General features: G+C 39.4%; 1 protein-coding gene across 1 annotated transcript in view; it reads right to left on the bottom strand.

The window, feature by feature from the left end:
• The window catches only part of LOC131687356 (disco-interacting protein 2-like), a 105,449-nt gene that overhangs the window by 28,255 nt on the left and 54,694 nt on the right, over nucleotides 1-22,500 (bottom strand). Inside the window, exons 2-4 of the mRNA XM_058971437.1 lie at nucleotides 17,452-20,641; nucleotides 9,908-9,985; nucleotides 9,738-9,838 (exon numbers count right to left, since the gene is read on the bottom strand). Of these exons, the coding sequence (XP_058827420.1) occupies nucleotides 9,738-9,838; nucleotides 9,908-9,985; nucleotides 17,452-20,521 (3,249 nt within the window). The 5' untranslated portion in view covers nucleotides 20,522-20,641. The remainder of the gene's footprint in view (nucleotides 1-9,737; nucleotides 9,839-9,907; nucleotides 9,986-17,451; nucleotides 20,642-22,500) is intronic.

A 22,500-nucleotide genomic window follows, 5' to 3' on the forward strand; every position in this document is an offset into this window, starting at 1 on the left:
GCTGTTTAAGGGGCTTGAAAGCACATGTGGTCTTATCTCACTTTACTATTTCCAATTACGCGTTAAAATACTGGACCAGAAAACTCTATTTAGTCCAAGAATCGGAAAATGTTTGTATGGGTGTATGCGAATCTATGTATGTGTCAAATAATCTCACTCATTACCCCAGAGATGGCTCTGCCAATTTCAACAATATTCTATTCAAATGGAAGGTGTAACATCGCCATAGGCTGCTATTGCAATTTATTTCGATCAGAGCTCTGGTTACACGTTGAAGTCACACACACGCACACACACACACAGAGGAAAGTGAAAATCGTGGGTTTCGCGGACGACGTGTCACTAACGGTGATGGGTGAGACACTGGAAGAAGTGGAGGTGTCGGTGACGGAGACAATAGACGCGATCGAGACCTGGATAAACAGGGCCAAGCAGCAAATAGCCCACCACAAGACGGAGGTGTTGTTGGTCAGCAACTGCAAAGCGGTTCAGCGAATACAGATCGACGTCGGAGGGCACGTGATTGCACCGAAGCGTACACTGAAGCAATTGGGAGTGATAATCGACGACCGGTTAAGCTTCAACAGCCACTTCAACTACGCCTGCGAAAAGTCGGCGAAGGCAACGAACACGATAGCGAAAATCATGCCAAACGTCGGCGGCCCGAGAAGCAGTACGAGACGTCTGCTATCTACTGTTTCGTCATCGATACTCCGATATGGGGTTCCTGCATGTGGTGCTGAGCAGAAAACCAAGCGAAACCGTGAAAAGCTAAACAGGACATTTCGGCTGATGGCCGTACGAGTCGCGAGTGCCTACAGAACAATCTCGTCGGAGGCAATATGCGTTATCGCCGGGATGATCCCCATCTGCATCACCCTGGCTGAGGACATGGAATACTATCAGCGAAGAAATGCACGTAACGCAAGGAGACTGGTCCGACCGGACTCGTTGGTTAAATGGCAGCAGGAGTGGGACAATATGGAGAAAGGAAGGTGGACCCACCGACTCATCCCAAATGTTTTGGCTTGGGTGCATAGAAAGCATGGGGAGATGAACTTCCATTTGACGCAGTTTTTGTCCGGGCACGGATGCTTCCGGAAGTATTTGCATCGCTTTGGACATGCTTCGTCACCCCTTTGCGGGGAGTGTGCGAACGTGCAAGAGACACCGGAACACGTGGTCTTCAAATGCCTTAGGTTCGAAGAAGTTCGTAGGGGTATGCCTGGTGTGACAGTTGATAATATAGTCCAAGAGATGTGCCGCGACGAGCATACCTGGGACGCTGTCAACAGAGTGGTTGCGAGCATACTCTGTGAGCTGCAGAGGAAGTGGCGTAGGGACCAACAAAGTAGCGCCATTGGCTAGATAGTCGCTATGAAGACACAAATCGGGTTTCGAGAGAAACTCTGCCGTCGGGAAACTCTCCGACGGACTAGGTCCACCGTCGGAGACTAGTTGAGTAGTACGCGACGTAGCACCGGGTTCGGGTCGTCGGGGCACTTGTGAACCGGACGTCAGGCTTCACCGGAATCGCCGGACCGAACTCGATACCCTACCGGGTAGTTCGTTAGTAGGCTAGATCCACCGCCGGGGATTACACCGAGTAGACCGCGTCGTACAGCTAGCAGTGGGTCGTTGGGGCGCCGGGGAACCGGAAGCTACGCTCCGCCCAGAATTGCTGGATTGACCTCAGCACCTACTGGCTAGATTCACCGCCGGGAACTAGATCGAGTGGATCGGGACGAAGCGGGGAGCTAAATCGCTCACGGAAACGAACAACGGTATCCGGGGAAATCTACCGCTCAGTTTCGGGAGAACCTCTCTCGCCGGGGAATTCCCCGTCGGAGTAGGCTAGATCCATTGTCGGCGACTAGACAGAGTAGTTCGTGAACAAGTAAGGGCGGAAGCTGAATGGCTCATCGGGGAAGTGGAGCGAAATGGAACGAGAGCGGAACCAAAGGGCTTAAATGAGTTGCGGTGTTACATGGCACCGTAAGGGAGCCAAAGGGCTCAACAAATTGTGGTACTAAACAAAAGAAAAATCGGGATCGGGAGAACTTTCTTCGCCGGGAAACTCTCCGTCAGCGTAAGCTAGATTCACTGCCGGGGACTAGACTGAGTAGACCGCGACGAGACACCAAAAGTCGCGAACCGGACGCCCTGCTCCACCGGAATCGTCGAACTGACCTCGACACTGGTTGGTTGCCTTGGTTTTGGGAGAACTTCTCTCGCCAGGGAATTCTCTGTTGGAGTAGGCTAGGTCCATCGTCGGGGACTAGACCGAGTAGTGCGCGAACACATCGGGAGCTCAACGAGTAAACGGCGCTGAATGGTGCGGGAAGCAAGTTGCGGTGCTAACTGGCACAAGGGAGCCGAATCGCGGTGCCGAATGGCAGAAGGGAGCCCTTGGAGAATTAGACAGTCTGAAGTTTGCAACCCAGATTGTCTTCGTAGGGGAGGAGCACTAAGTCTCGACTCACAGCCAGCTTTCCGACTGCCATGCAGAAACTGTCGGTCTGTGTGGATGGTGGAGAATTGGTGGTGTGTCGAGGAGTGTTTTTTTTAGCGTGGTCGGGTGATGGCAGCCCAAACCCGTTCCCTGAGACATTAGGGTTTTTGTACATTTTTCCCGTCTCAGGGTTTTCTATATTTTTTTACTGCTCTCAAAAAACACAAAAACACACACACAATTCCCATATGAACCCGTATCACCTTGCTATCAAAATGTCAAAAAAATTTATATACTTTTTAAATTGCTGAAATTTGTGATTCTGGATCACTGACGCCCAATTAAACCCTCTCTGGCGACTCTAGCCACCTACCATGGAACCGGAAGATTCGAGGAAGTGAGAAAGTCCCTGAATAAAATACACATATTTTTCTACGGGTTGGCTGACTCGAGTTTCACCAACTTTGTATCAAATGAATGGTATAGTATACTTATTAACTGCTATCGGGGGTGTGGAATTCGGAGTTATGAGTTAAAGAATGACCTGAAGCTTTTTGCCTTTCTTATAAAATAAAGGTTATGCAATCAATCTGAAAACCGTCTGTTTAACTGAAGGCCGGAGGGCCGGGTCTCATATACCATTAGACTTAGTGTATGTGTGCGTGTGTTTGTGTGTACCATACTTTTCACTCTAACAGCACAGTAATTTTAAAATAATTCACAGTAGAGATTAATATCATGCCATAATCTCTAACGTTTCTTTAGCAAATTTTAATCGACTATAATACAGTAAATAGGGGTGTTGGTAACATTAAAAAAGTCTAAATTGCAATAATTTCTCCATTATTGCTTTTCAACACCATTGATATTTTAACGATAATTTACTGAATCACATTCGACATTAACTTTAATTATTACATAAAGTTTTATAGTAAATTTGATTGATTAATTGTGCGTCGAACGATGTAATAGCCATAATATCTGTTATTCTATGATTATAGAGTATTGATAATTTCTATTCGGAAATATAGCTCGATCGAAAGGCCAAATACGATTTTTGATGTTCTTAGATATTCGTGGTATCAACATTGAAAGCATCACTAGATGTGCAAACGGTCTCACGATTTACTGGAAAACTCTATTTATCAACATTCAAGTTGTTTTGAAAAAATTCGCTCTAACGCTCCATTTAAAAAAAAAGAACGCTCATATTCGTGGAAAGTGGTGTTTTGAAAACATATTCATGATGACATTAAGTTATTGTTAAAAATTGGTTTCGTGAGGTAGGTGTGGTGGGAAAATTTGACTAAGATTGCCAGTTAACAGAATTAGAACGCCACCAAATATTCGATTGGTTCCTTTTATATATGTCAGTGTACGATTATGTACTTTAAGTGTATTTTATGTGTCATCGTTAATTCGTTCCATATAAAAGTGTTTCATTCTTTCAGTACTTTTCATTCTTTCAGAACTTTGACTAATATTGTAAGTAGCGTTTTCGTAAACAAGATTTACTAGCTATTTTGGAGCAGAATGAGCTGTTCGTTCGACATCCAGTAATTTATATACTACTTGAGATGAAACGATTGCAATTTCATTTTTTCGCAAATGGAAGCAAGTATTTAAGTTAATGAGAAATGATTGTCCTGTACCACCAGAGGAGCATAAAAAATAAATTTACCGTCCTTATTTACAACGCATCAGTACTATATTGTCATTTGCGTAAAAGTTCCCTATCAAATAAATCACTGCTGTTCTATTCGTGTGTTGGTAAACCTTAATACAAACCTTCTAAGACTCAGGTACCTCCTCCACCTTCAATAATATCCCTTGACCATCTCCTTAGTGAACTCATCGTTAAGAATTATATCGAATAGATAGATAGATACGGATTATGTCAGAATCCTCTCTGTAATTACAGTGTAGCGGTCATGTCATATTCAGCAATATTTTTCAAATTTAGTAGAACCAGTCTGATTTGTTTGCGCCAAGAGTTAGACAACCTACCGTTGATCGACTCTTGCGCAACACCCTAGCAAATACTCCTCTCCGCGAGGGGAAGAAATTAAATTGCCTGTTGAGATTCTCCTGAAGACGAAAACCATGACGATCCTTCCCTTGGAATGCATGATGGAAAGGGACAGATAGAGCCAAGGGTTAGCTGACAGAATAAAACAGCTAGTGGGGTCGTTGATTTCCGAACTTGCCCGAAGAAATTTGCGGGAAAATACGCGCTTCCTGTAAGTTCGTACGAAATTACCTTCCCTAATCTGAGGATTAACGCTGCTAGTCCATTTCGTCCCAGTCCGCCAAACATAGTGAAAGTGCGCGTAGTTTTGTCCGGTTTAGTTTCCAAGTATGTAAAGTGTCGTGATAGTACTTTGAATTAGTCTAAATTTCTTGTCTCTCCCGTTCCATTAGTTGTCTGTAAGTTCGTAACAAACGCTAGCGTGTGGTAAAGTGCGTGCGAATTCAGGAGAAAGGTAATAGTGCTCAAAATTATAGTGCCATTGACCCTCCCCATGTGCTAATGACCCCGTTTGCAATAGCCAGACGGCACCTCTTTATTTGACACAGCTACGACGAACGAGAGGAAGAAGAGAGGAACAAAACCACACGCGCGCAGGTCCAAGCGCATCGGACGAAATTTGAACCCGGCACCGTTACGCCGCCGGAAGGAAGGACGACCCGTCTAAAAGCCGTTCCTTCTATCGTCGGGAAACCCAACGCAACTTTTCCGGCCGATAAATCATCAACCAGCATCCAACAACCGCTGGTCAGAAACCGGCGCGGCCGATCGATGTAATCGCCCGTCATCGAATCGCCCGTCATCGAATCGCCCGTCATCGAAACAGCCACCGCATCGCAGAACGATCGACAGCAGCAGCAGAAACCAACAGCAACAGACTGGGTGAGTCGTATCGTTCTTGCTAATTAAGTGTGAAGGGTGGCGTCCAGGGAGGACGCCACAGTGATTTAAGCCGCCAGAGCGAAAGACGCTTAAGAAGTCGTCCACGGACGGCTAGAATTTAGGGACGCGTCCATGGAATAGGTTGTGTGTCGGCCATTACATTCGAGTTCCGCCATTCATGAACGCCACACACAACCCAATTAGTTAAGTCACCCGGGTGCAAAGCAATAGCTTGTTGAGCGGAGCCGTGAGGTGACGTCACCGAATTGGAAGATTTGATGAAGGAAAGCACGTTATGTATGGTCAATGAGCACAAGTAGGGAGAGAACACGCACATAGAAGATAGGCCTAGAAAATTTGAAAGATGCAAAATATACACATGTACCGTGAATAAATGTTGTTTAGTGTAAAGTAATCAAATGTTTGTAGATTCGTGTAGTACTCCCACAAGATTTAGTCTCGTTCTAGTATGTTTACGTCACTTCGTTCTGTAGTTTCGTTCTGTTTCGCTGTCTTCCGCTGGGCGGAATTTGATGAGTGGTGAAAGCTTCGCTTTCAGCATGTTTGTGCCACCTGGTGGTGAGTGGCTACAGTTCCAGTGATGATAAGTTAGGTATGGGGAATTTCTTACCGCGAATTATCTGAGGGTGATGAGGTTTTTGATGATTGCTGCTGACTGATAATAGGGTCGTTTACCCGACTTTTGGAGGCTAACTTTTGATAAGTCTGTCTGGTTCGATCCTGAATAAATTCTTTAGGTGAATTTTCTTCAGGGACTCGCCCTAAGAAGAGTCTCATCCGGGCAAACAAATCTTGGCGTGCAGTCTTCCTACGGGAAGTGGCGCATAAGCTGGACGCTTGCTAGGGATCGACCAGGGCTGGCTACAACAGTCAGTCGAAAAATACGGCCTCACAAATACTTTAAACTAACGGGCACTACACCACTCCTCTCTAACCAAATTAAAGAACAATAATTGCTTTAACTTAACAAAAAGGAAAAATGCTGGCGTTTAGTTGGGTATGAATTAACAAAGGCCATCTATTTTAAAAAATAATTGTGAAATTTTGAAAAAAACTTGTATTGGAAATAGATGACAAGATTACAAAGTTGACTGAGAAATATGAAAGAGCAACTCATTTTGCATAAAACGAAAATGTGGCGAAAGGTGCACGCAATTGAAAGGAAATAACTGGTAAATATGAAGTTATTCTAGCTAACATCTAGAAAAATTACTGTTGATAATAGCAATCTTGGATAAACTAGGTTCATTTGTGGTTTTAGCCTTCAAGGTCATTTGTCGAATCTTATAATCAAAAAAAAAAAATCCTTGTCGAAAAATTATTTTTTTTATAAGATTATAAGATTTGTTGTTAGATGAATTAGAATTATGACATTAGAATTCTACCACCAGTTATGAGTGATTTTGTATAATTTGAATGGCATTCATGAGTGGATTATTCTGGTGAATGACAAAAACATTGACCCAATTCCAATTTTTACATTTTTGAATAGTAATGATACAAAAACTGAGGAAGAATGTTACATACTACCATTCGCCGGTGACGGGTGATTGTCTCAACATAATTGTAACGATTGTCGGTTGCTTTTAGCTTAAAGTGCCACCATTAATGTATTGAAATTCGTGACAAGTAATCAATTCATTGATTAAATCCAAATGCATTAGAACTTTTTTTGATTTGACCCACATATTTTTAACATTCCGGCAGTCGCGCTAGTGCACTGAGTGCACGCTGCTCTGAAAAGCTAGCGAAATCGTCTTAGAGCATCAGCGGCTGCTCGTTCAGTGGGCCATATGCGTGACTTCCGGAGGGTTAAGGAGGTCCCCTACTCTTGAAGTCCGGATGGGCTGATTTTTGGGGAATAAATTGCAAAGTATCTACTGAATAGATATTGCATTTTTTTAATTTTAAAGCTAGAAGTTTTGGCTTCTAAATTTTAATTATAAAGACTAGAAAAAAACATTGGCGACCTTGAAACGACATTGATTACAATGATTTTGAAATTGCTGCCGAGCAAGACTTTTCATAAAAGTTGTTTTAAAACATAGTTTTGGTGCAAAAAGTAAATATCGTATAAACCGTTCATGTTAGAAGTACAGTTTGTTCGGAGAAGCTATTATTCAGGGCTTAATTGACATATAAGTGAAATACAATAAATACAACATTATTTAGAAAAGGACCGTATATCTGCAGTGAAATTGTACCTTTTGTTATTGCAAACAAAATTGCTGAATACTTTGTAAATCTCTTTAGTTCTCACAAGACTCCTATCTCATGCCTCTACGCGAGTCTAAGTCTATTGATGACATTTGGTCCTTAGACCGGCGACGACTGGGGGCTATCAGACTTCTGCCGATAGTAGCAGAATGAGAGGGTGCGAACAGATCTAATCAAGCAAACACTACAGTAAAAATGAATAGCTGATCGGAATTCAGCCGCAACAAGACTTTAATATGACTAGTATCGATGATCGCGGGTCAAAATTCGCCGGGTCTGTTTTTATTAATCTAATTTCCAGTTCCGTTATTGCGAACCAGTCCGTGTGTCAGGTTAATAATTCTTTGTATTTCTCTTCAATGATCGTTATTATCGCTCGTATAGGTGTAGTTAACAAATCATCTGATACGTGAAATAGGAAATACTTTCCTTGATTTATAACATCTAGCGCTATCATAACTCTTTGTCTGTATAACGTGTTATCACTCGGTAGTTTTCAACCTAATAAATATATCGTAGAGAAGGAATAGCAAAAACTGTTGCAATAAATAGTGATCCCGTTACGCAGATAAGATTAGCTTTTCTAGGCAATACTCCCACGGTCGACTGTGTGGAGTTCAAATTGCTTTTGATTAGAAAACAGGATACTCTCGGTAGCCGGCTACCCAGAGTTTAAAAAGAACCAAAAACTAAACAAGATCTTTTCTTTTTGTTTCGAGTGATCATGTACTCGAAGACTAATTAAACAACTACCTAATAAACTATGATTTATAAGTCGCATCGCTTGCTTGGAGCGAATCCTAGACCTTATACCCTTCCAAACTACCAACTCCGCAACACCTATGGAACAGCCTGAAGAATCGTCTATCTTCCGTTAAGTAGGTAGAGCATCAACATTTCCCGTCTACCTTATCCTTTATCCTTCCCCGTGAACAATGGCAATCATGCTGTTGAGGTTCCAATATGGGACCATTCATAAATTACGTTACGCTTTTAGGAAGGTTGTACGACGAGTTATGGCATGTTGTGACACAGGGGGAGGGGGAGTAAGCTATATCGTTACGTAACATGTTTTCATCGAAGAAATTTTTTTTTCAAGTGATTTGTTATGTATTAGAGGGGGTGGAGAAATTTGTGACAATTTGTTACATGGGGAAAGGGGGAGTCAATTTTGGGCAATTTTTGCGTTACGTAATTTATGAATGGTCGGATTGGTATGAATTCCTACTTACCATTTCCTAAGCAACTCTTATTAGATAATCAGCAGTCAAACATGACGAAGTCAGTGTGAAATCCGCCAAAATCATCGTCACAACGCAACGCAACATAATTGCTGAAGACTTTGTATATCTAACTTTAACAAGTGTTATATGGAAAACTCCTCAAAATTAGTTTTTTTCTTGATAACCTTATTCGTCATCTGTTCAAGTTCTTTGTAGCTTCTACAAAGTTGTTTGCTGTATTAAATTCCATATTTCACGGAGCATAGCATAGATTTTTTGGTAACATGTCGCTCTTGGTTCGACTAACAATTTTGCCGTTAAAGGATAGTACAAAGCAAATTCTTTCAGTATCTTATGATCTTGTTTATTCCTTTTTGCTATTCAAGGTGAAACTAACACAAAATTTATCGGAAAATTTCAAATATATGTTTAAATTTAACCGATAGGAAGCTACTATGTTCCGCAAAATACGTCTTTGAATACAGTAAACAATTTTGTGGAAGATACAAAGAACTTAAACAGATGATGAATAAAGTTATCAAGGAAAAACAAATTTTAAGAGGTCTTTCATGATCCTTAACTGCAGAGCTGTTGAAGCTAGATATACAATGTCCTCAGCTATTTTTGTTTAATACAACACAAACTACAACTTTGCTTAAGACAAAGTCTCCATCCACATTACTATGGAACAAAGTTGTATTTCACTTACTAGTGAATCAATCACTACACCGTGTATTCCTATGGAAGCGCAATCATAAGGGTAACACCTTCTCCTATCAAATCATACTTCTAAAGTGATTAAGATTAAAATATAAAAGTCCATATACGTAGCTTCAAAACAAAAAATACAAATTCAAAATGTACTCAGTAGATACTTTGCAATTTATTCCCCAAAAACAGCTATATTTTAAGCTTCGAGAGTAGAGGTCCCCTTAAAATAACATTGGAATAAATTTGCGCTAATCGCGTTCAGAATTTGTAAATCTAATTTGTGGTATTGCTGCAATGTTCTATCTATAAATCGATCAAATAGTTTAAAATAGCTTAAAATAATAGCAGTTAAAAAGAATTCCAATATCTTACCTTGCTGTGCATTTTTGGTTAAATATGGCTGCAAAAGTCTTGTCCTCTTTTTCTCGTATCCTTTTTGAGTGATGTCACCTGAAATGTAGGAAACATTTTACTATTAGTGATTATTGCTAAATAAAATTCATTCTATAGTAGTAGGAATGTTGTATTTCGTGTATCATGAAATCGATGCTTTAAAAAAAGTTCGCGGCTATACATTGCCTCTTTTTAATGTATTGCAGTTTACTTCGAATATCAAAACACGTTAAGGCTGTACGGAGAAACTTTAACAGTGTAGGCGTCTGTGATGTGCAATTTCTTTTCTACCCATATAGTCTGTTGACGTGGTATCGGAAATCAAAGCGATTCTCATTTCAGTTAAGACCACTATAGAAAATGACGTGATAACAGAAATAAAAAGTCTCATCGTCAAAGAGGAATATAATTAGTCTATGCTGAAACCAAACCACCGAATATGTTTCGAGCGAGATACCGACGTTGTTTGATCAGAGCTTTTATTGAGTTAAGAACAACTCCGATGATGAAATTTCGTAATTCAATGGAAAGATTATCTATTTGGATTATCCGCTACCTATATTTATTTGGATTACATTCTACCACTGCGCGGAGGTTTCACCCAAATGAGATACACCTTTTGTGTGTAGTTATGGCAATGAGCGGAGAAATTTGAAATTCTAATTTGAGGAATAATTGATTTGCGCTGTACGACGAAAATGGTTGACGACTGATCGATTAGGCTTTGTCGTGAGTCATCAGTAGTACAATTGGGTTTGGTTTTACGTTGAACTAAAGGCTCCGTGCATTTCACTTTTAAATGTGCATGAATGCTTGGATCTAACAATCCATAAGATCTATCAACACACTACTTTTGAGGGAGGTGGATAGATTTATGGAACAATTATACATATAATTTTCGGTATTCGGGTTGTATAATTTCGAATCGGTTCCAAAATCGTAGGAGGAATAATTAGTGTGCAAACGAGTACCACCTATTTATGGTTCATGAATCATTGCAGAATGATATTATTTGTTTGAGTGGTGAATCAATTGACTCAATGGCACAATTTACCAGCGAATGTTTTGTTCTACTCCGACAAATTATTGTTATTATGTTTAATTTTTTGATAAGGATCTACTTATTCCATTTTGTTGTCTATTATCGGCAAATTAATGACTAAGATATGAATGTTGAAGGATGGATAGGTATTCTAGAGTAAATCAATTATAAACAAAGAAAAGATCAGTTCGTGTGAATTACCGAAACCCTTCAGTATCCCCTGTGCTTTCTCCATCACTCTTTGACCTCAGTTAGTCTATCGGCTTACTCGGCCTACGTCTTGAGCACATTATGTCCACGTTCGATGGCGTTCGTGGCGGAGTTGATACTCGTTACTTGTTGCATTATTCTAGTGTAGGGGCGTCATTAATACCCCGGATGAAGTCATATAACTCTTGTCTTCTTCACGTTGGCTACCAATCAGCAGTCTTTCTTGGGGTTTGAACATCGTAGTCAGGACGAGACCTTGCTTTCCTTGGAGTACTTCCTGACGCTTGTCACTACTTAAACTCAATGTGGAAAAAGACCCTGGTCCCATGCGGGCGATTTCGCAAGCCTTTCGCTTCTTGCGGACACTTTAAAATGCGATTTTACAGTGATTTTTAACTTTTTGAGTGATCTAGTATAGATTGTAGGTCTAGTAAAATTGAACCACCACGTTTGTCAAGTTTAATATACCCGCAATCTTGATTTATAGCAAAAAAACATTTTCTGGGACTTTTGGTACCAAAAAATTAATTAAGAAATAAAATAGATCTTTCCAACGGTATGCTATATTATACTACTTTGGACAACAATATAAAAATTGCCATTTTTTGAGATTTTTTATGAAGAATATTTTCTGTCTGTTTTTCTTCTTTCAGAACTGTTAAAAAATCGAAAACTGGCTGAAGATGACAACGCGATAAATCGATCCTATTGGTCACCATCTGCAAGATCTGGAACATGCATGGAGGTGGTCAAGTCATGAACCTTGTTCTAGAGCTCTGCAATATTTTCAGCCGCAGTGCTACTTTTGTTGTGTATCGACACTCATCACTATTTCAAGTAGTAGCTAGAGAACGTGTTATTGTTACTGCTTGTGAAATAGGTACCGAAGGATCGGCACAAGCGGAAAGAATTTTAGCTTCTGCTTTGAACGAGCTGAAACCATTACACTATGGTTCCAAAGCTGTATTTAGGAAGACAAAACTGTTTGCGCCTAAACCGTTGGTTTTAGATATATAGTACCTTGGGCAAACTTTCTTAGAACTTTCTTGCCGATTTTTTATATTAGTTGAATTAGGGTGGTCCTTGTGGTTAGGATGTTCGAAGTATCAACATCTTAGATATGTAAAATTCAGCAACATAACAAAATATTTACAATAAATCAGTGTATGAAGTGACAAATGAGAAATAGTCGGCCACGTTTTCATCACTCAATCTCTTATGGTAAAATCAACTGCGAAATAGCCAGTGTGTGTAATAACGCCAAAAGTCACACAAAATCTATTGAATATGTGCCACTTCTTGAAAAAAATCTACCGTACAACTACATGTTAGCGTGAATTTACAATAGTGTTAATAGCGTACTATAGTAAACCCTAAATAAAAGTTATCTATTACGTGGCCAAAAAACCAAGTACCGTCAACATTTGATAGCTGCTAGGGAATTATGTTTTATGAGTTATTTTACCAGTTCGCGTTTAGCGATTTTCAGACATCATACTTTTATTTGTTTTGATGTAACAAAGAATTGAGAATCTTTCCTTTAACTACTGACCGCCGTCATTATAGTCGATATTTAATTTATACTTTCAAACATTGCATAAATGTTGGAAAAGCATACAATATTTTTTGCTGCTATGAATACTCGTTTCTAGCTTTCATTTTAAGAAAACAAGACGTGAACTAAAGCATTTTCATTATAGCACTCGTTTCGAGCACTAGTCCAAACCAAAAAGGATTTACTTAAGTGAGAATAGATAACTTTTGTTGGCCGATTTGGAATTAACGATAGTTTGCAGCTAACACTACTGTAAATCCAAGCAACCATTTAGATGTACGGTAGACGGTTCTTTCAAAAACGTTTACAAATCCAATAGAATCGCCATGACTTTCGGCATTATCACACACATTGACTATTTCTCAGTTGATAAGAGATTGAGCGATGAAAACGTGACCCCTTTAAATCACTATTTTTCATTTGTCATTTCATAAATTGATTTATCGTAAATACTTTGTTTGAAGCACTTTTAGAACTTTGCATGGCGCATATTTTTGCTGAAGTACCAAAGTTATTATCTCATCTATTTGAAAAGTTATGAGACTTTTGTTGAAAAATACACCATTTTTAAAAATGTATTTATTTTTTACAGAAATAACGCTCCCGGAGTTTTTTCACCAAAAACTAAAAAGCACCGATCTTTCAAATGAAATTAAAGGATTGAAAATCTATTTACAATCTTGGAAGATATACAGCTTTAAAAAAACATTTTTGTTTTGAAAATTTCCTGTAACTATGCAAACAAAAGAGATAGAAACTTCATTGCTACGGCAAAAATGTGTATTTACAAAATTTCTAAAAACCTCTAAGTGTTAGCGAAAAAATAACACATAAAAAGATATTAATAGAAAATCAATATTTCAAGAGCCACCCTACCTTAAATATTGCAAAAATAATAACACATGAACCATTAGAGATAGCCACATAGTTTCTTCAGAAAAGTTGCTTCAATTTGATTGATTTATAACTTTGTAGAACATTATGTAGCAGAATTTTACATATCTAAGAAGTTGATACTTCGAACACCCTAACCAATTCAACTAATATAAAAAAATCGGCAAGAAAGCTCTAAAAAGATTGCCGAAGATACTATATATCTAAAACTAATGGTTTAGGCGCAAACAGTTTTGTCTTCCTAAATACACCTTTTGGGACCATAGTGCATTATACGTACGCGAAAATGCACATTTAAATAAAAATTTTGGCCATTTCGTAAACGTCATTTTGAATTTTTAAAATCATGTCAAAATCGTTATATGTGGCTTGGGCCCACATCTCGGACTTTTACGCAAGAAGAACTATTTTGAACAACCGAATTTAGTTCCCTTCCAATATGTTATCTAGTTTATTGGAAAACTTGGGTTATGACAGTCATTATTGTAAAACGGAGTAAAACGGGGTAAAACGTGCTTTGTTGCCATTCTTGTCAACGACAATCGATTGTGCTTTTGAGCTTGGGCTTGTGATTTGATTCTTTAGTGTTTTAATGTTATTGTTCAGGTGGGATTTTCTGACAACTGATTTGACGTTCGATTCTTCTTATTTCTTTTATTACTTCAGTTTTCTTTGCATGCAAATTTATCATGCAATAATATACGCGTGAACAACGTTTCTAAATTTTGAATCAAAAAATGACTGTTCTGTCAAGCAAACTTTTCGCAGGTTGCTGCTAAAGTATTATATTTTCAGACGCGGCCCATGATTTTTTAAATGAGTATTAACGACGCTGAGTCCCACTGGATAAAAACTCATCCTCTCTATCGTTTGTTTACCATTTATCTGTCAGTGTCATTCCAATCGAGCACGAGATCTGTCTATGGCCCTCGTTCGAGAAGGATTCGAAGGGATTTTCTTCGGATTGAGTGCTTTTGACAGGTTTTGTGCGCGATAGAGATTGCTAGTCTTTATCTTCTTTAACGGGTATGTACACAAACAAACAAATTCCATGATAAAATAGTGACTATGTTATAGGGTTTGTACGAGAATGGCACGTATACGTTTGGGCTCAGTTGCCTTCATAAATGATACTAGAGACAACGTCAGCATCACTGCCGAGCAATGTCAATACTTGACAACTTGGCCGGTTGCTTTCCAATGTCGTACCACAAGATTTTTAAGATCTTTGGTTTAAACAAGGTGGGTAATAAGCCATACAGGCGTTGCAACAATCGTTTTTTGAATGTTCGATAGACGAATTCTATCGAAAAACGATAATGTCAGTTGGCTGTCTCGTTCTTGCGATTTGACGTCTTTGGTATTGTTTTATGGTGTTACACACCGTCTACACCGACAACCAGCAAATAACTGATGGCTAAAAGTGAACCTTGAGTACACAAAATGTCTCCGGTTGCCTTTAAAAAAAATTAGACCGATGAAATGGGTTTTGGAAAACTTTGTCGCTGTTGACACCAAAATGAACTAAAAAACAATTGTTGTAAACGATTGTTTGTATGTTATATTTCATCTTGAAAAAAAAAATTATAAAGAACATCCATTATAATAACAAGTTGTAGAATGACCTCAAGCAAAAAGGAAAATTCACGTAAAATCGTCGCTGTTGTGCTATCTTATGACAAGCGCCATTTAGCACTTTTCGAGAAAAACGATTTTTAAAGTTTGAGATTGAATATCTTGAAAATTATAAATGGTATAAGCAATTCAAAAAAGACAATTGATGCTTCTATCTATTCTGTATTAATCTCTCAAATATTGGGAAGATCGGTTGACTATGTTGCGAGTTTTTACTATAAATGTAAACAAAAGTCGCGCTCACACGTGTCATAGGCGTGTATTGATGACAAAATTTATATGGCGTGTCATAATCGTGCATGGAAAATTTTCCATACAAAAAAAAAGCATCGTTTATTAACTTTTATTCATATCTTTGGCTTCATTTGGTCTAGAAACAATCTGTGAGATGCATTTTGAAGGAAATGAGTCAGGGAATCTAGAAAAAATAGTTATTTTTGGAAACAGTGTTGCCAAATATACTATATTTCCAGTTTAAAACTTAAACTGCATTTTTCTCACAATTCGTGAATTTTTGTTTTGAAAAAGGTTTTGCCATTGTGTTTCCCAAATAGTTTCGCACATAAAAACTTGTTATACATCAAGATAACTTGAGCCAATCCCCAGACACAGTCGTTTGAAGCAAAATATTTAAATTTTCTCAGCATGTTTCTCGCTATATTTCAATAACCAAGCAGAATGTCAAAATTCTGAAAACGCCATTTTGTAGAGATTTTTTAGTTTAGTGATGTGGCATATCTAACTCATTTTACCCCAAAATGGCGTTTGTCATAAGATAGCACAACAGCGACGAAATCAACAATGCTGTTTTACCACGATAGATCTAAATACTGGTCACAGTGGTCTCTTACAAAAAACAGTATCGTTTTGTCATTTTAAACACTTAAAAGCGATTCCCCTGAGGTTTTTACAAAACTAACACACTTAACCAAACCACACTTAGATTTCTATCAAGTTATTGAGTAAAGGCGGTCCTGATAAAAAATTAGCCCTGTGCCAGTCATTACATTTCTCAGACCTTCTCTAGGCATTCCGAAATTGTTCCTAAAACATTTTCCAACCATGTTGAAAAAATTTAAAACTCTATTTTATTTATATATCAAGGAAGGTAGAAAAATGTAGCACAAATACTTATGTTTCAAATTGAAGTGTGCACGCTAATAAAAATGTACCGAGGGTTCCTAATTATGCAGTACAATTTAATAATATTTTATGTGCGAGAAAAACGTTTCATTGACTAATTTGAAAGCCGCCTCATCTCAGCATGCATCACCACAAGACCACTCATTATGATGTTGGCTTGTTATTTTCCGAATACAATGTGTTTATCAAGCAACAATATATTTTTTCACAACGACCTTCCTCCGATAACCGCCCCATCCAGAGATTTATTTTATGCCATACTATCCGCGTAGAAAAATAAACATGTTAATTAATTCAGTACGGCGAGAAAGTTGCACTGGTCATTTCTGGGAGTAACCCTAATTGCTCCAGTTTATGTCGGTGAGTATGGCTAGCGAGTGATCACTGCAGCAGATCCAAGTGCAAGTGTTAATGTCCGCTTCGCTGACTGACGAGACCTTCACCCAGACCTTCGAGGATGGCGAAAGCAAAATACGCTTCAAAATGAGCAACAGCTTACATATTATAAGGCGGATCGTGAGATTTCGTGGGTTGTTTCTTTTGTTTCTAGCGTGAAAGAATGTGCAACTGTTTTCGTTTTGCTCACCTTTACCCGCATGACGGCAACTGTCAAACATGACCATAGCTAACAACCAACAATACGTCTCGAGCTAACGGTGAATGTGGGTTGCCATTGTTCGAGTTACTGAGATACTAACAAGGGCCGACGATGTTTTGTTCGCGATTAATTAGGCAATCACTCTACGACTTTGGCATTTTTTAAAGATCATGGTGAATTGGTGAGGCTGTCGAAGGAAGTCGTGTGCATCCTAAAATGTGGACTTTTCTCAATTGATACATTCTGTTCTAAACAAGTGCACCGTGTCGGTTGACAGGAAGTTAGTTTGATTTCATAATAATAGATGCTAATGGAATATTAATGATCGACGAAAGCTTTTGGCTAAATTGATTCCACCCCTGTAAACAACACTTCCGTTTCGCATCAAGCCTCTAGCTCGAAAACGAAATGAAGCACAATGATTATACCTATACGTAACAACTTACCCCAATAGCTGCCGCGTCTCAGGGTGGAATGATTTTTCCGCACCCGTTTTTTCGATTTTTTTCTCTTCACTTTTTTCTTATGGTTCACGTGCACTATATTGATATCGTTGTAATCATGCACATCACAATAATTTTCATCGTCATCATCTTCCGGCATATTCTCGTCCCCTGCCCCGGCCTTACCACGGCACTCATCTTCTTCATCGTTGTCGTTACTGTTGTCATTGGTCGTTTCCGTTGTATCATCATAACATTCACAATCACTGCTCACTTTGTCACACCGAATGCAATACAGATTTTCACCGATGCTATTAATTAGAAATTCATTTTCACTGAACTCTCCGTCATCGTCTTCCTCTTCAGCAGTGTTTTTTGCCTGTCCCGATTTCACTTTTCCATTGACCGAAGGAAATACGCTGGCCAGCGAAATTTCACGCACTTGGCCTTCTTTTCTATGCTGCAACTCATCCAAAGCTCGGTTAGTTTTTGTCGGTGCCAATAGCTGGAAGTTGGCGTCCGTGTAACCAACTGAAGATGACCTTTTGAATTTCAGTAGTTCTTTTACTGCCTCCATTTCTTTTACAGCAAGATCCATAGAATTCAGCGGTTCCACAGAGCTTCCGTACGGGCGAACCTCGTGGAACAAGTGTTTTTTTCCTTTCCCTTTTTGTTTTGCAGCTAGCGCGTTCGCCTTCCGCTTATCAGGATGTGGAAACATAAACTCCATCGAATTTTCCGCTTCCTTTTCCTGGAAGTATTTTCTTTGGATATGATTCTTAAACCGTATTGTGTCGTTTCTCGACACCATGAACGAATCGTATAAATCATTTCCTTCTTCCACATCTTCACCGTTGTAATCCTTATAAAACTCTTTAATAGCCGCTTCGTTCAATTTCTTCTTCTGTATATAATAATGCCTCAGTCGTTTCAGATGCTCTTCGTAGAACGCTTCCAGATCATCAATCCGCTGATTATATCGTCGATTGTTGCAAAAGTTCTCAAAGTCTCGGGCAAAATCCGGTGCCGGTTGATCGGCAAAGCCATCACCAAGCTTCACCCAATTTTCGTCGTACAACTCTCGGAAAATATCTTTGCTCTGCATTCGAGCCTTCCGTAGAGAGCGCTTCCGCTTTGAAGAATTCCGTTGCACCACCATCACTCGCTTGAAATAGCCATCCTTGCTGACGGCCAGCTTGGGTTTCCTTCGTTGCAACAAGGTCGCTTTTTTCGATTTTCGACGAAACAGATTCTTCGGTTTCGTCAAAGTCAAGCTGAATCCCGAATCCCTAGAAGACATTGATTTGAATGATTCATTCTTTGTTTTAGGAACTGGAAGTCGGGGAGTTGCTGAAAGGATCGACAGATCTTCTTCCTGGCCCAGATTCAGCTGTTTCCATATTCTACCGGTATTGATGGAATAGAATTCTTTATTTTTGGTAAAGGGATTCTCCTTAATCCGTAAAGCGTACGGAATGCTGTTCTCTGGAGACGGAACTTCCATTTCGTCGTAAACCGTCTGATCGTAGAAGATGTTATTTTCTTCCTCGAAGTACTTGCTAGGAAAGATAAACTTAGGTTCCGGTCGTTCCTTCGATGGACAGCCTCGTTCAAGTTCAAAATTTTCGTGGCTTTTGAAAGTATGATTCCGACAGTCATCGATATCCAAAGTTGCAGTTTTTCCAGCTGCTTTCTTCAATTTCTTTTTGTATTTGTTTTTCTGGTTTTTCAACTCGACCGCTTTATTGCGCATATCTTTTTCGTCCACTTTAATATCAACATCTATCAAGTCTAAGGCTGAATCATTGCTAAGCTGACGGTTGAGGTTCTCTGTTTCTTTCCTGCTAAACTCAGTTTTATTCGTTTCCCGGGAATTCAGATCACTATCGATCGCTGGGATTCGAATGACGATTCCTTCCCGAGATTTACTTCGGATCATTTTGAAAGTTTGCGTGTTGATTTTGGGTCGAACATCTTTTAAAGAAGATGTTTTGGTTTCATTATTGGCTTTGTTACTGGAAATCGCCGCTTTGTTCAAACTAAACGATTTAGCTACTAGTATATCGGATTTGGACACATTGTGTGTGAGAGTATCCTCCGGGTAGCTGTCAAAACTGGTCTCGAGATACCGTTCGTTAACGTGGGTTGTTGATTGGATGCAGGCATTCGGTTCGCAATAAGTTTTAATTGTTACCAATGTTGGAAGCTCGGTGGTTTTTGTCGACGTACTGAAGCTACTACGGAAGGACTTCCTGGAAGAAGCATTCGTGGTATTCATAGTGTTACTTTCTATAGTGAAGGTACTGATGCTGTAGAATGATTTGTCGTCGGTGTCTTCCGCCTTTCGACTAGTCGATTGAGTTTCCGGTTCGTAAGAGTAAATTGTACTTTCATCTTCTTCGGGAATTACGTCCGAAGCGGTGATACTAACGTGAGAAATGTTTTTAGCACGAGAGTTCGACTCGATCGTATCGTTGGAGGTAAGCGTATTGATAGATTCTGAACTTTTTGCTTTGAGATCTGATGGATTCGTGATTTGCACTTCGGTTTCCCGTGCCTTTTTGAGACCCTGTTTCGAGGGTCGCGGTGGCTTCTTGATTTTAACCTTCTCGACATGTTTGATAGCCTCAAAGTTTTGCTCGACAAGATTTTGGTTCTCGCTAATATAGCGATCGTTGATTTCCTGAAGGGCGCGAATTTTCTCATCCAGGGATGCATCATTTGACTCCAGCTTCTCTTCAAATGTAAGCTCATGAATTGGGCGGGAAGGTACCTCTTTTGGAACCGAAGAGCTGCTGGCTTCATTGTTGCCAGATGATTTAACTAGCTTTTCCGGTTGCTTGATCACCTTGGCCTGGTTTTCGAACTCATTGATGTTAACAAGATTCTTTGTGGAGCTTCGTAGAACTGCAGCGGCATTGCGTTTCCGTCCACGCTCCAAGTAGCTTTTCCGTATGCTGATACGCTTGAACGAATCACTCCGCTTGAAGCTCTGATCGATGCTGGATTTATCTTTCTGTTTTTTCTTGGTTTTGAGCAAATTCCGGATTGATTCGAAAGTAATCGGCTTCATGATGGTTACACATTCACACACTCGTACACGCCTCTTTCACAGTATAGCATTGATTTTCACACCTTGTCATCATGGTTTGTTTTTTCCCGGCTACATCCCATGCTGATTTTGGGTGGCAATCTATAATAAAACGAAAAATGGAAATACTTGCATGCATTAGACTTGGTTGGGTTAATTGCCACTTTGTCGCGCCGTTTTTCGGTTCATCAGCTAGTGAGCAGCACACACGCACACTAAGCTTCGGATTAGTTTTCCTCCACATATCATTAAACGCAGTTTCCGTTATTCGGGCTCATCTAATATCTAACCTACAAGTCATCGTTTATTCCAGAAGTTTTCGAATTCAGCTTCTCAACAAAAGATCACGACAACCCGCTTACATTTTGCGAGGGATCGTTTGGCAGACACGAGAAAGCGATCAACGCACGGTTGATCGTGACCTTGAACAACGCTCAGAGGAAACCCGCTCTTTAAACGCAGGAAAGCGAGAAATTTTTTAGCAGCTACTGCACATGTAATAAGGTGATGCGGTTTGCGGTCTAATGCATACTAGTTGCTTTCCGTGCGACCAACCGTAAATGGGAAAACTTTGCAACAACGGCGTCATCCCCGCCGACGCTACATCGCAATCATGTCGACAACGATTGAACGGATGAAAAAATGTGACGTAACAAAATAATTAGTTGAATTCAGCTATTTGTAAAAATAGCCTCAATTTTCGTCAGATGGGATCGGCATGTTTGTTTTCATTTTTCTGGCTTCTGATCGTAGCGGACTGATAGTGGCAGGCAAGGGAAGTAAGCAACGAAAGCAATTTAGTAGTCGAAGCAGGTGGAATGTAGCTACCAGAGAGCAAAAAGTCGGAATTATCAAACGTGGAATAATTGTACAGACCATTTTCATTTTTAACTCCGGCAAGCCGAGATCGATGCGTGCGTTGTAAACGTTGTTTATTTGAGAGTTGTATGAACTTTTTGTTGTGTATAGTAAACAACAGTACATATTTCATAACTCGAAATAATTTACTCGGGAAAGTTACTTAGTGTGGTCATTGCCACTAACTCCGGTGGTCAATAACAGCAGAAAATGGGACATGTGTAGTAGACAATAGATAGCTTAGTGAGCTGATGACGACCGAGTAGGAAATATAGCGTACAGAGTTGGCTGCGGGACGGTTGCAGTTCATTGTGACGTTGTTATAAATGACAATTAAAAATGATTCTGAAATCAAGGGAGTTTTTCATGTAAACTCCATCTATCATATATGAATGACAGAGGAAACAAAATGAAATGTAAATTTTCAGCTAAATTTTAAAGAATCATTTTGATCGAGTATTTTCTGCCTGAGTTTTCATTAGTGAAAAATTATGACCGCAAAACAAAAATGTGTAATGAAAAGTTGAGAACAAACATGCACGATGTGTTCCACGTGAAAAAGTCATATCTTTTCAATAGTTGATGTACGTATATACATATATCTTTTGTGCAATTATACAATTCATTTGTTAGGTTTTCACGTAGGTGCCAATATTTTATTCAAGACTTATATATGGTCATAAATGACGTAGCATTATATGGGGGAGGGGAGAGTTTTGTATTTTGTGATGATGTGTGACGACAGATGGTAGGGGGTCATGCCATGCTTCGTAGCTTTTTTAAAGGGGAATAACTAACATAGTTTTTTTTTTATTTGCGGGGTCAAAGGGGGGGGAGAGAATTACCGTCAAACTACGTAATTACCAGGGGGTATTTAGAGATTTGTGACGAAATGCTACGATAGGGGAGGGGGTGTTAAAATCACTCAAAAATGCTACGTCATTTATGGATGGTCCCTTTGGTAATGCACAATGGAAAGTTGATTTTCCACTTCGTTCCACGTCAGATTTACAATCAAAATTTTAATTCCTTCCAAAATTTACTCTTGCAATCTATAGCTAAGAATAATTGACACGTATTTTTTGTTTAGGCTGAATATGATG

Source organism: Topomyia yanbarensis, chromosome 3, assembly GCF_030247195.1.
Source record: "Topomyia yanbarensis strain Yona2022 chromosome 3, ASM3024719v1, whole genome shotgun sequence".
Lineage (NCBI taxonomy): Eukaryota > Metazoa > Arthropoda > Insecta > Diptera > Culicidae > Topomyia > Topomyia yanbarensis.